Raw genomic sequence first — 13565 nt, 5'->3', positions numbered from 1 at the left:
AAACTATGCTCTTCCCCCCTTTTTTGTAGTACAGGGGATGTTCTACCACTATGTCGTCCCCTCCAGTCCTTTCTCACTTAAGTCATTCTCTCTTCCTCCAGGCCTCTTCAGTTATTTTCCCCTTATTACCTCACGTTCTTTTTGCCTGGAACTGGCCTCAAACTACAGTCCTCCTATCTATGCCTCGCTTATTAGTTGAAGTAGAGTCTCACTAACCCTTGGCCCAGGCTGACTTTTGAGGTCCTCCAGATCTCAGCCTCCAGAGTAGCTCAGATTAAAAGCCTGAAAGCGACTAGGGCTGGCATCAGGGCCTCTTTTTCTCCTTTTATGATCTGTTCATTTTATTTAATGGCATCTTAAAGTACTATGCCAAAAGTCACTTTAACATTTTCAAACTGTACATAAACATTTCTTAAGTTCTAAGCTGGTATGTGATTTTTTTTATTTGAAATGCCATTTATTTGGAACAATTAATTATATCTGGAGGGAGATACTCAGATTCTCTATAACAAATCCACTTGCCAAATCTTCTTTTCCACTTAGCGATGGAGAACTGGATAAACCTTGGCAGTGTGGCCCTAATGTTCTTCCTGTTTCTCCTTCATAGCAGGGCCAGCCAGCACAAGCCTCCCCGTCCAGTGCAAGACAATCTGGAAGTAGTGAACGCAAGCGAAAGGAACCCCGGGAAAAAGAAAAAGAAAAAGAAAAGGAGAAAAATAGCTGTGTCATTTTGTAAGATTGTAGCGTTGGATTCTGTTGGAAGCACTCTTATGTCTTGAGAAAGGAACCTGCAGGAGAAAGGGAAGAAAATGACCCATACCGTCTGTGCCTGATTTCCCAAGGGATTTTGTTCCTGCTTTTCAGGGGAAAGGTTGTTACTTTGTTACAATCAAACTTTTTCAAGTCACACAATACACTCTTTATGAGCTCAAGTTTCTTGTTACAAGTCGGAAACTGCTGTGTGTTGTCATTCATGAAAAAATACTGCACTTGTAGCCAAATCACAGCAACTTCTGTGTCATAGTGACATTCATAACTCATATCAGTTGGTAAGCTATTTGTCTTCTGTTCTAACAGTGAATGGAGGTAATTCATTTAGTCTGATTCCTTCCTGAAATCTAAACATTAGCACAATAGTTTCTGAAGTTTTTATAATGTTAAATTGTAATCTAATTAAGGAGAAACCAGGGGTTTAATATGGGGACAAGGGGAGGGGTAACAGGAATCATTAATCGTTTGATTGTATATTGACTAGTTCAGCCCTTGAACAGCTTTACCTTTCTTTGGTAGTGTACATTTTAGATCTCATCTTGAGAACTGATCATGGAGCTTGGATTCGATTTAGATAGAAATTCTTTTTTTAAAGATTTGTATTTCTTTTCCAATAGCAAAAAATCATGTAATACTAACACTTGTAACCTGTCCACATCAGATATTAGTGGTTTTGTAGTGTTGTAAAATCTTGAGGAACTTTGAAATCTTTAACTAGGTAAGCTGGTCCATTATTCTATCTATTCATGTTGGGCGGCTGATGGGCGACAGCGTGAGCTGGCCTGCAAAGACAAGGTAGGAAAGCAGATAGTTCGTGGTCTACCTTTTTCTAGAATTACCTTGAACCTTAAATTTTAATCGTTTGTTGGTATAAAATTACATATACTTATTCAAACAAAAAGCACATTTCTAAAAGAAAATGAGAGATGATCTGATTCTAATAAGAATATTAATGAAAATCAAGTAGATATGAATTTGGAGGAAATTATGTAAGAGCAATCATATTTTTTAACTTATGAGAACCAAATAAACCTAAAACATCTTACTAGTGTTTATAGGCATAAGAAAGAATATTTATTTAACTTTATTATGAGGTGAGACATATTTTTCCTGTATTTCTAGATATAGTTTGGAAAACTATCCTTAATAGTCCCTTTTATATGCTTTGTATTTAAAGTTTGTTTTGGTCATTTAAAAAAAAAAGACTTGCTGCTGCCTGTAGCTGTGTGATTTACATTCACAGCCTCAGTCAGTTTATTTAAGTATATCCTAATCTGAGTGACCAGGTAAAGAATATTTCTTGTAGTCTTGGGGTAACAAGGACTAAACAAAATGTGGTCTAGGTCTTTTTCAGCTGTATCAACTTTCTCTATGACTCAAAACCACTTGTAGGATGAGTTCATATATAAAAAGTAAAGTCTTATTTATGGAAAGGATATTCTAAGGGAAAAAAATGCAGGGCCAAGCTTTGTATCTTTCTATGTCACATGTCTGTGAGTGTTCTATAAGTTGGTATTTCTTCAAATTTCCTAGTCAACATGATAAATCACCAGAGTACCTGTGTGGGCATAAAACTTGGAGAGAAAGTATTTTGTGAGTCTCTTAATTATAACCTAAAATATGTGTCCCTTGGTAATCAAAACTGTCTTTTGACATCAACCCAAGTTTACTCTTGACACTGATTGGAGACAAAAACATTTATCTTGGGCTGGGGATATGGCCTAGTGGCAGGAGAGCTTGCCTCGTGTACATGAGGCCCTGGGTTCAATTCCCCAGCACCACATATACAGAAAATGGCCAGAAGTGGCGCTGTGGCTCAAGTGGCAGAGTGCTAGCGCCTTGAGCAAAAAGGAAGCCAGGGACAGTGCTCAGGCCCTGAGTCCAAGGCCCCAGGACTGGCCAAAAAAAAAAAAAAAAACAAAAAAAAAAAAACATTTATCTTTTCTGGAATAGACACTAGGGACAGGGAATTCTATTTTAATTTTTAAAACCAAACAATGAACCTTGAATAATAAAAAGGAATTCTTTGAGGCATAATTATATGCTTCTCTGTAGAGGTTGCCATTCCACTATTTACTCTTAAATTGTTCCAAAGGTAATCCTGCCATTCTTCATTCCTTCTAGCAAAACAAAACACAAAAACAAAAACTCAAAACCAGCAGTGCTGCTACCAGATAAATAGATCTGTCAATATTTAGAAGAAAATTCAAAGAAACATGCCATGTTTGTTAATTCAGTCTTTTTCTATGTTCTGTTTCCAAGTCAGACTTCATTACATTCCTGGAATTCAAGAGTAGTAATAAAAGATTTCTCTAATTATTATGGGGGGGGGGAATTAAATGTTCACTTGTATTAAAACAGTATCTCAGACACTGCCTTCCTGTCCTTGAAGAATACAGAAGATTTAGAGCTGATGTGTCTTTTATTTTCTTATATTTTGCTCAAGGTCACAACTTAGGCATTTCATTGCTGGTTTGGGTACATAGGAATTTGATAGGGATATTTTGAACATTTTTATTTTATAATACTTGAAGTTGTTACGTATATACTGCTAGCAGAAGTTAGAATGGAAACATTCTGCTTTTAACGTGTGGCTAGATGACAAGCTTGTCGCCGATAGAGCTAGCAAAAGTGAGCAATATGGTTACTGTACTTTGTTGTCTTGCTATCAAAGCTTATTCCCTAAGCATTAGTAACCAATCTTTGTTAAAAATAGGAAATGTGTCTTCATGTCTAACTCCATTACATTGACACTGCTGTGATTTCGTAGTTTTTCCAGTACTTGAAAGCATTTGTTGTTTCTCTCAAGCAAGGTTCTATGCCTTGCATTAAGTTCTCCAAGCATGTGGATAGTTGTATTCAATTCGAGTCATGCACATACAGCCTGGGAACGTCAGTGGCATCGTTGCCTAGCTTGCATGAGGATCTGGGTTAAATCAGAAAGGAAGAAACTCTGTGATACATACATGCACTCACACACAGTGGCCCAGTGGGCAGAGCTGAGTCAGCTATATATTAGCTATACAATGCCTGTGTTGGCTTTACATTGCTATACACCTGCACCTGTACCTGTATCTTAGGGAAAGACACTGCTTTCATGTTCATCATCACTTGTTTCACTGAGGCAGAGTTTATAAGCGTAAGTTTTGGAACATATCTTGTTTCATTACCTCCTATCTCTTGCATTCAACTACTTATCCTGTATTATGGTGTGAGTGCTTCTTCATACTTGTTGGTGGCCTGGCTAAGAAAATTAATATCAGAGATTTAGCTGATGGAAGCCATTTTACACTCACACCAAACCATTGAGCATCCTGTTTGCAGTGAATCATAAACTGAGCTACTGTGGAATCGATCTTACCAGAAGACAAGTGTTTGAGGAAAGAATATTTGGGGTCTGTCCTCATGTTGACTTATGAAGCAGATGTAAAAGCCTGCGGGCGGGGAGGAAGGCAAAACTTCCATAACCACCAACTCATCACTTATTTTAATTTTCTTCAGGAAAAAAAGCAAATAGCAAATCGCCTACATTCTGCTTAACTTTCTTATTCATTGTACCAGTTATTTTAAACCACTGTGGACTATTTGTTTTCCCTGTTACAGTTTTAAGCATACAACTTACTCTGTCTCAAAGTGGAGCCAGTCTTTCGTGCTGTCTGGCCATGGGGCAGCCATTCTATGCCTGGATGTTCTGTCTTCCTTCCCCCCTCCCTTTGCTCACTCACTTTGTATCCCTGACTGAAAGGCATAATTAGGGCACTGGTACTTAAAATGACCACAAACATAAAGCATCCTTCATTCTAGAAAGTGCAGGCTTTTAATTTTTTTTTGGGGGGGGGGCAATGACCGAGATCAGTTTTGGGTTTTTTTTCCCCTCAAATGCTGTGAAGATTTATAGAATTATCTTTGACTATGGCATTGTGTCTTCCCAAAATATATTTTGAATTTGCTTTTGTATTTGTTATGCTTTTGTATTTGTTAGGCTATGTCAAAATCACCAGTATCTGGGAGTCTTAAAAGCACTTAAGACTTACTTTTCCATGTCATTTTCATATCTGAATGTAAATGGTTGGATTGTCATTTTCCCCTAGGGAATAAAGTGATGTCCAGGTTATTAAAGCACAAAACCTAGCTTTGCCTGGATGTCATTGACTTAGGTCTCTCAACTGCCATCATTGAGGGGCTGTATAAGTGATTTATGAGGTTTTGTCATTGGTATTGTTTTAGTGCAAAAATCTTAATTTGTGTACTTTAAGTTCCTTTGAAACACGGACTCAACGTTATAAAGGAACCCATCAGAAGTGAGTTCTTCACTTCCCTGATAATGTTTTGTCTTTTCTTACTGAGGAATCGGGGGTTTCTCAGGTGGTGCTTTAAAAACACAATAGATTTTAAAATTAAAGGCTTTGGAACAAAACCAATTACAAAATAGAGGGCAGATGGCAGGATGCTTATTTTGAAGATCCATCTAATTCATGCATGTCTGACTTAATCCTGGTGTTTTTCCTGTTAGAAAGTACTTTACTCAGTTGATATATACACATTTTTTTGCAGAAATGATTGTAGTTTCTAAACTACTCTCTTGTTTGTTTGTTTTTTTTTTTGGCCAGTCCTGGGCCTTGGACTCAGGGCCTGAGCACTGTCCCTGGCTTCGTTTTTTGCTCAAGGCTAGCACTCTGCCACTTGAGCCACAGCGCCACTTCTGGCCATTTTCTGTATATGTAGTGCTGGGGAATTGAACCCAGGGCTTCATGTATATGAGTTGAACACTCTTGCCACTAGGCCATATCCCCAGCCCCCAACTACTCTCTTCTGATCTCAAGAAAATTAAACTCGACAAACAGGGTAAACACTTTTCACTATTGCCTCAATTTCAACTTTGTTCTATCTTCCTGAGAAAGGAAGACATTTATACTTGTCCGAGGGGTATTTTTTAGGGTGTGACATCCCAGATAATGTGTGGCAGAAATACAAAACAGGTTTCAAACCATGATAGACTTAAAAGAACAAAGACCAAGTATTATTCTACACTAAGTCTACTTTATCTGATATGAATTGTAAATATTCAAATCTTCTGTCACTGGCACAACTTAGGAACACTTTCTATCCGTCTGCACTGTAATAATATCTTGCTCTGGGAAGCAAGGATGCACAAATAGAAATTGAAAGGTGGTCCTGGGTCCTTTGGTTCTAATAGTTATTCTATAGCTTCAAGTAGAGTCACAAAACAAAAATACCCACAAATCAGTGGCCTGTGTAAAAGGACATTGTTAATGGAAATCCCCTACCCAAAGCAGTTACAAGTAGTACAATTTTAAGACTGATTGGTATTTAGCCTTTGAAAATTATCTCAATTTTTTTCCAGAATTTTTCTTGTTCTTTTAAATGTATGAAATAACATTTCTACCACCACCACCACCACCCCAGGGCACTTTAGTATATTTTAGCTTTACAGACTTAAAAATGTGATTGAAAAGCCTCCCATAGCTTTTGTTCAAAGGCAGTTTTTCCTCAATGAAATGACAACTCTTGTCACGGCTCCGCTCACACAAGTAGGACTGGTGTCAGAGGAATAATCTTCTGGCTGTCCCATAAAACATTGCTTAATGCTACTGCACACAAATCCCTTTCCTTGAACTGAGCAGAATTAGTGTGTTGGTACATCTTTTGGGGAAGAGCATATGAAATGGAGTCATGGCTTCTGAGAAGAAGTACTCTTGAAACATGGCAAGAAATGTTTTCTTCTTCCACTTTAGTCAGATTGGTTGGTTTAAGAATTTTTCTGACATACAAATCTGTGTACCAGGACAAGGTGGCTGATTGAAAATACAGTTTCTATCGTTTGCTCTTCCTTTCTCTTGCTATATCAAGTACCCTTTCTGCTTCTGAAATAATTCATGTCTTAATGACCAGCTTTAATGCAGTTAAAAAATAATAGCAACCCTAAAGATTAACAGGAAAAAAATATTGAAATACGTTTGAATAAAGATACCCAAATGCATCTACCTAGCTTAGGGTTGAACTGATTTCTATGAAATAAATTTGCTTGGAATACTAATTATGCTAAACCTACTTTAAAAATTATGTCTTAAACGTTTCAAAAGTTTCACTTTTGGAAGATATTCCTAAAAAGACATATTGAATAAGTGGGAAAGTATAATATACTTCTGATGAAATTATTCAGTATTAAGCAGAACTTAATTTCATGTCTGTTATACCACAAATATAGTGTCCTTGTTGGGTTAAAATGTTGTGTTAATATCCTTAAAACTGTAACCAGTGAATAACGCCTGTAGTATTTTTTATTATAGATTATATTTTATTTCAATAAACTTTGATATTTAGACCAGTCTTTCTGCCATGTGTTTTGATCTCCTTATGCAACTCTGGACTAAGCTAGGAAGGGTGGAAGCTTGTTCACTTATGTAGGAATTAACTCTGGGAATACTTAGACCAGCATTTGATAGAAACAATTACATAGAGTATCTGCAACCCTTCCGGGCAGGAAGGATTTTTATTTTGAGGGGTGGTGCTGGGATTGAATGCTGTACCTTCTGGCATACTGGACAAGTCCTCCCCACCCAGATTTCCCAGCCTCCAACTGGATTATAGGTATGTGCCACTATACAACTGGCCTGGCCAAACATGCGTGCGTTTGTTTTTTAAGAGCAAAGCATCAGGCTAGCATGCACAAGGCCCTGGGTTCAGTCCACAGTACTGCAATTCATAGTGCAGAATGAACATTACAAAGCAGGTGACTTCCCATCTAAGAAGTAGACAGGACGGGAACAGCTTGGCTGCTGGTAGAGGTTCTTCCCCAAATGCTTAGCATGTTGTGCAGGATGAGGTTTAGCCAGTTACAAACCAAGAAGTGTCATGACCCAAGTCACAAACAGGAGCAGCTGAGCTATAGGGAGGCCGCACCACTTCCTACAAAGTGCTAGGCATCAGGACATAAAAAAAACCCAGCACCCCTCTCCCCCATCTGCCGGTTACAAGGCTGGGAATGCAGGAAGACTATAAAATACAGAGCAATATAAAAAGTGTCAGTGTGCACCATGGGCCGAAGAGCAGCCTTCAGTGGCTACCCAGAGCACTGAGAAATCTGTGGCACCTCATAGGGCAGGGACACACACTAAGAACTCCTAGAAGATGCCCTCATATCCTCAGGTTAGGAGCGGCCTGAGCACCACACCACCACATCCCTTTCACTACGTGTGAGCACCACACTCACTAACCACCAGGAAATACCATGGGGACTGTTCACCGCTGATTGTATAGGAGATGGGGACACCATGAAAGAGGTGGTATTCGTTTCATGGCATTTACCATGAAAGGCTTTCCCAGAAAAGAAGCCTTAGAAAAAAAATGCCACTGTAACCTCGGAACTGACTATGCTGCCAGCACGGGAGGCAAAGCGACATTTATTCTCTAGGAACCACAACCAAGACCTGCTGGAAACAAAGACACATACACTTGAGGTGTGGACCTTTATTTTCACAAAAAGACAACAATGTCTTTCCACATACAAGTATTTACAAAACCCAACTGATTCACCAATCTAGAATCTGGGTTTGTTTGTTTTTCCACTTCTCAACATAGTTGGGAATATGGAAACCTTAATACCCACACAATTCCCAGAGATGGAATTCATCCATCAAACAGTGCAGATTAGCTGAAAAGTGCACTTACCTGCACATCTCAGTCTAAAAAAAAAACCTCGTGATACACAGCTCGGGGCCAAGATTTCATCCATCTATTTGGTTTCATACCATGCAAGCCTGACAAAATGTGCTGCTACCCTAATCTGAAAATGGTTCTCAATTTACAATTAAAAAGCTTCTCAACACCTTAGCAACTATACAGAATAGGAAGGTTTATTTCAAAAAAAGGTTACATTTTCTTTGAAACAGGATACATAGATGTACTTAATGTAACAGTACCTTCTGCAAAAATAGGTTACATAATACTCAGAAATGCAGAAACAATCTTGTTTCTCTAAGACTTTTTCAGCTTCGCCAGCCTTTAAAATGAAGGCTGAAATGCTTGATGATGAGAAACTCTAGAGCCTGACACCACAGACCTAAGGCTGCACAATAACCCACTAGCACAGGCTGCCAACTACTCACTTGCCTTCCATCTTGCTAAATGTGTGTGTTGGTGCTGCAGGAAAAAAAAAAGTCGAATGGTACACAAAACTATGAAAAGTTACAACAGAACTATCCAAACATTTCTAAGTGGAGAAAAGCAATCATGTTAAACTTTTTATAAAAGGAAAAAAAAAAAAAAAGAAAGTGGACAGAAATTCTTGAGCGGTGAGAGGTCCTCTTCGTAAGTAGTCAAGTGAAGCTTCAATAAATTATCTTGAAACCACGGCAGAGCACTCGTTTTCAAAATCTCCGTGGAGGCCCACTCTTAAATGGCTTAAATCCAGAGCCACTTCCTCTTGGTAGGGAATTACCACTGATTTGTACAATTCTATTAATTGGAGATGCATTACTGAAAAGGATGAGATAAAAAGAATGTTAGAAAATGTATTCGACAAAGGAGCAAAAGACATACGATGGAATAAACATAGCCTCTTCAACTACTGGTGCTGGGAGAACTGGGCAGCCATATGCAGAAAACTCAAAGTAGAACCAGGCCTATCACCATGCACCAAGATCAACTCAAAATGGATCAAGGACCTCAACATCAGACCTGAATCCTTGAAACTACTGAAGGACAGAGTAGGAAAGACGCTAGAACTTATAGGCACAGGAAGGAACTTCCTGAATAGAGTCCCAGGGGCACAAAAGATAAGAGACTCGACAAATGGGACTACTACAAATTAAAAAGTTTCTGCACAGCTACGGACATAACCACCAAAACAGAAAGACAGCCAACCATATGGGAAAGGAACTTTACCAGCACAGCAACAGACAAAGGCCTAATATCTGTCATCTACAGAGAACTCAAAAAACTAAGCCCCTCCAAGCCCAGTAAACCAATTAGGAAATGGGCAAAGGAGCTAAAGAGAGACTTCACAAGAGAAGAGATAAAAATGGCAAAGAAACATATGAGGAAATGTTCAATATCCCTGGTAGTAAAGGAAATGCAAATAAAAACAACCCTGAGATACCACCTCACCCCAGTTAGAATGGCCTATACTCTGAACTCAGGCAACAACAGATGCTGGAGGGGGTGCAGGGAAAGAGGAACCCTTCTCCATTGTTGGTGGGAGTGCAAATTAGTACAACCACTTTGGAGAACAATATGGAGGTTTCTCAAAAAGCTCAACATAGACCTACCCTATGACCCAGCCATACCACTCCTAGGCATCTATCCTAAACAGCAAGTCCCAAGATATCAAAAAGACATTTGTACTTCCATGTTTATTGCTGCACAATTCACAATAGCCAAAATATGGAATCAACCCAGATGCCCCTCCACAGATGAATGGATCCAAAAAATATGCTACCTATACACAAGGGAATACTACATAGCATTTAGAAATGGTGAAATATTAGTATTCACAGGAAAATGGTCAGAACTTGAGCAAATAATGTTGAGCGAGACAAACCTAGAACACAGAAAACAAAGGAGCATGATCTCCCTGATATATGACTGTTAAGGTGGGGAGAGGGGGAGACAGTAGAGACCACGTCTGTGAAACCAAAAGCTTCTTGTCAAATGGTATTTCCCACAGGTTTGGGTCAGTGACCCAACATTATGTAACTAAAACCAAACAACTACTCAACATATAAAGGTCAAAAATTGACCTCTCAGTGGATCACAATAGCTCAAAAGCTATGTATGTGCGTTCATATAAGACTATTGTTGACATATTGTCTATTGTCGACATTACATTTAAAGCCCTAGGCGAATTTTCTTGGGCGTAGGCCACGTGGCTACTGTATATGTTTTTGGTACACTGTGTATTGTATATATGTCTACCTGACCTAGGGAAGGGAAAGAAAAACAGGGTGTAAGATATCACAAGAAATGTACACACTGCCCTACTATGTAACTGTACCCCTTTTGCACAACACCTTGTAAAAAAATTTAATTAATAAATAAATTATAAAAAAAAAAAAGAAAATGAAGCATCAAGTATCAAAGCCGATGCCTAGTGCTGGGATGGAGCTCAGTGGCGAAGTGCTTACCTAGCAAGTGCAACGTCCTAGGTTCAAGCCCCAGGACCAAGAAAGAAAAAAAAATACAAACACCTATTCATGCTTCCATCCACCAAACATTGCTGTCTGGGACCTATCTCTCTACCTGCACTCGCCCTCTCCCATGGTCCTGTGAGGTGCTACCTTGCCGACGCTGCTGGCTGCGTTACCAGGGTGGCAAGCGCCGGGGCAGCTCACCGCAGGGCTGTCTTCCACACACATCCACCAGGGACCTGAACGGATGGGCTGCAGTACAGCAGTGCTTCCCAACAGGTGGAGCCCAGACCAAAACTGCAGTGCCACCCAGGCGTTTGTTAATAGGGCAAATTCTCAACCTCAGCTTGCTTTTTTCCTTCCCTTTTCTTTTTCCATGGGTGGTACTGGTGCTTCAGCTCATGGTCTTGAACTTGAGCCTTACCCTAGTTCTTCATAGGCTTTAGTTATTTCTCAGCTAGGGACTTGGTTGGCCTTGGGAGCATTACAGTCATGACCCACTTTGGATATTCTGAAACAGGGTCTGACTATGTAGCCCAGGGTGACCTTGGACTCAACTCATGATCCTCCTGCCCCACCTCACAGATCACTGCAAAGAAACTCTTGCGACGGGACTCCTAAGTATCTGAACAGATCCTGCTGTATACTAGAGCCTCTCACTTACAGAGTCATTCAAGAATTACTTTGAATTCTTTCTGCATAATGCAGCATAGGAGATTCTAGAATGACAGAAAACAGAACAACATTGCCCCAAGACCCTGGAAAAAGTAGGAGATAAAAAAGCCCAGAATGAACCAGGCACTGGTGGCTCACACCTGTAATCTCAACTTCTCAGGAGACTGAGATCTGAGGATCATGGTTCAAAACCAGCTTGGGCAGGAAAAGTCTATGAGACTCATATCTCCAATGAACCACCTAAAAACCAGACGTGGAGCTATGGCTCAAAGTGGAAAAACACAAACCTTGAGCTAAAAGAGCTCAGGATCTGCGTTAAGGCCCCACAACCCCTCCTCCCCCCGCCCAAAGCATACGATGAAACAGTTGAAGTAGAATACAAACAGACTACAGGAAAAGAAAGCTCCAATGCCAGGGTCCTGTGACCTCGGGAAGCCACATGTGGGCAAGGATATGGTGAAGGAAAGAAAGTACGGGTAAGGAAGCAGAAAGAGGACCGGCTTGGGAGGAGCACCTGGAGGCCAAGTGTGGGGAAAGGGGCTGCTATTAGAAACAAAATCTACAGCAGGACTAAAGAGAGAGGAGAAGCTCCAGTTTCTAAAGCAGGGGAGAGTGAAGTGGTTGGTGGAAGGAGGACAAGGAGACAGGATGGCTGATACGAAGAGGAATTACTGAGGTCTTCCTCTTTAACTTAGGAGCCAGCTTTAGGTTAAATATGTTTTGCCAGGTATTCTGAAAACAGGAAACAGAACCTACCTTCCTTTCCAGTTTCTTCGTCCCAAGAAACTTAGGGATGTTCGTCATGGACAAGATGATTGTGATTCTGACGCATACATGTGGATATTGGTTTGAAGTCCCACTTGCAGGAACTTCAACCAATTAACTCTTATGATTAAGAACACAAATGCACTGGGCACCAGTGGTTCACATTTGTAATCCTAGCTACTCAAGAGGCTGAGAACTGAGTATCAGGGATCAGAGTCAGTCTGAGCAGGAAAATATGGGGCACTCATCTCCAATTAGCCAGTAAAAACAAAAATCCAAAGAACTAGAAACAGCTGTGTCTTAAGGAGTAGAGCACTAACCTTGAGCAAAAAACTTCTGGGTGAGTGTCTAGGCCCTGAGTTCAAGCCTCAAGATTAGCAAAAATCCAAACAAAACACCGATGAACTAATTACTACTATCAGTTGTCTGTATACAATCCCTTGCACACGCTGAGCTACTATGGGGAAATGCTTGTGCAGATCTAGGCTTTTGTTAGCTGCCATGTCTGTGTCTTGGGGATTGCGGCGCTCTTTAAGGAGAGGAGAAAGGCCTGAGCTCATTAGCTGTGTACCTTGAGTGCTGGGAGATCATGCCTGCTCCAGCCCGGCCATCACCCATTCGCCTGGCATCATGGTAGCTAGGCCCTTGAGAATGAGGACCGTGCCACTCTTTCCTTGGTCCACTTGTGTCCCGTCCGTGGCGGTCAACAACATGTCGTTCTTCAGGATAGTGCTAAGAAGAGCATAAGAAGAGGTTGAGTCAGAGCGCCCTCAGTCCTGTGGCAAGCTCCAGGCAGGATGGGGAAGGTGATTCCAGGTCTCCGTTTCTAGCTCTACACCCGCCTGTACTTTCTTACTGCTTTTTAGCCTTAGGTATTTCAAAGGCCAGGGGGCCTAGATACAAAAGAGGCCAAAGCCTTCAGACCTATCAGTGTGGGGTATGTGCCTGGCCTTGTGCCAACATGAGCATGAAGAGAGGCCATCTTAGGGCCAAGGGCAGGAGCAAGCTGAGTTGTGACACCCAGCCTGCAGGTGACACCTTTACCCCACAGACACATAAACTAACAGAACAACACAAAGAGATTTTCATGGAAGAATAACAAGACTTCTCCTTCAGGGCACCTTTCCTAAAGGAAAAGCTGGAAGTGGCTCAAGGGACAGAGCTCTAGCCTCCAGCACAAAGAGGCTGAGGGACAGCACCTAGGCT

At 40.6% G+C, this 13565-nt stretch overlaps 2 protein-coding genes and 1 long non-coding RNA gene across 13 annotated transcripts in view; 1 reads left to right on the top strand and 2 right to left on the bottom strand.

Annotated features, from left to right (window-relative positions):
• Mindy2 (MINDY lysine 48 deubiquitinase 2) overlaps nucleotides 1-2467 on the top strand; it is a 37646-nt gene extending 35179 nt beyond the window's left edge. The window contains exon 9 of one of the 2 annotated variants that reach the window (XM_048331697.1): nucleotides 611-2467. In XM_048331697.1, coding sequence (XP_048187654.1) covers nucleotides 611-736 — 126 coding nt within the window. In that variant the 3' untranslated portion in view covers nucleotides 737-2467. Of the gene's footprint in view, nucleotides 1-607 lie in introns of both variants that reach the window. The other variant, XM_048331695.1, reaches the window with a different exon arrangement.
• Nucleotides 2468-5165: 2698 nt separating this feature from the next.
• On the bottom strand, nucleotides 5166-5726 carry LOC125340274. Its single transcript, XR_007208738.1, has 2 exons — nucleotides 5575-5726; nucleotides 5166-5350 (listed from the first exon to the last, which is right to left on the bottom strand). It is a non-coding gene; the product is annotated as an uncharacterized LOC125340274 (long non-coding RNA).
• Nucleotides 5727-8247: 2521 nt separating this feature from the next.
• Sltm (SAFB like transcription modulator) overlaps nucleotides 8248-13565 on the bottom strand; it is a 43807-nt gene continuing 38489 nt past the window's right edge. For all 10 annotated transcript variants that reach the window (XM_048331691.1, XM_048331685.1, XM_048331689.1 and 7 more), the window contains 2 exons: nucleotides 12931-13091; nucleotides 8248-9270 (listed from right to left, as the gene is read on the bottom strand). In XM_048331691.1, coding sequence (XP_048187648.1) covers nucleotides 9162-9270; nucleotides 12931-13091 — 270 coding nt within the window. In that variant the 3' untranslated portion in view covers nucleotides 8248-9161. The remainder of the gene's footprint in view (nucleotides 9271-12930; nucleotides 13092-13565) is intronic.

Source organism: Perognathus longimembris, chromosome 23, assembly GCF_023159225.1.
Source record: "Perognathus longimembris pacificus isolate PPM17 chromosome 23, ASM2315922v1, whole genome shotgun sequence".
NCBI classification, from domain to species: Eukaryota; Metazoa; Chordata; class Mammalia; order Rodentia; family Heteromyidae; genus Perognathus; species Perognathus longimembris.
This window is presented reverse-complemented; position numbering and strand designations above follow the sequence as displayed.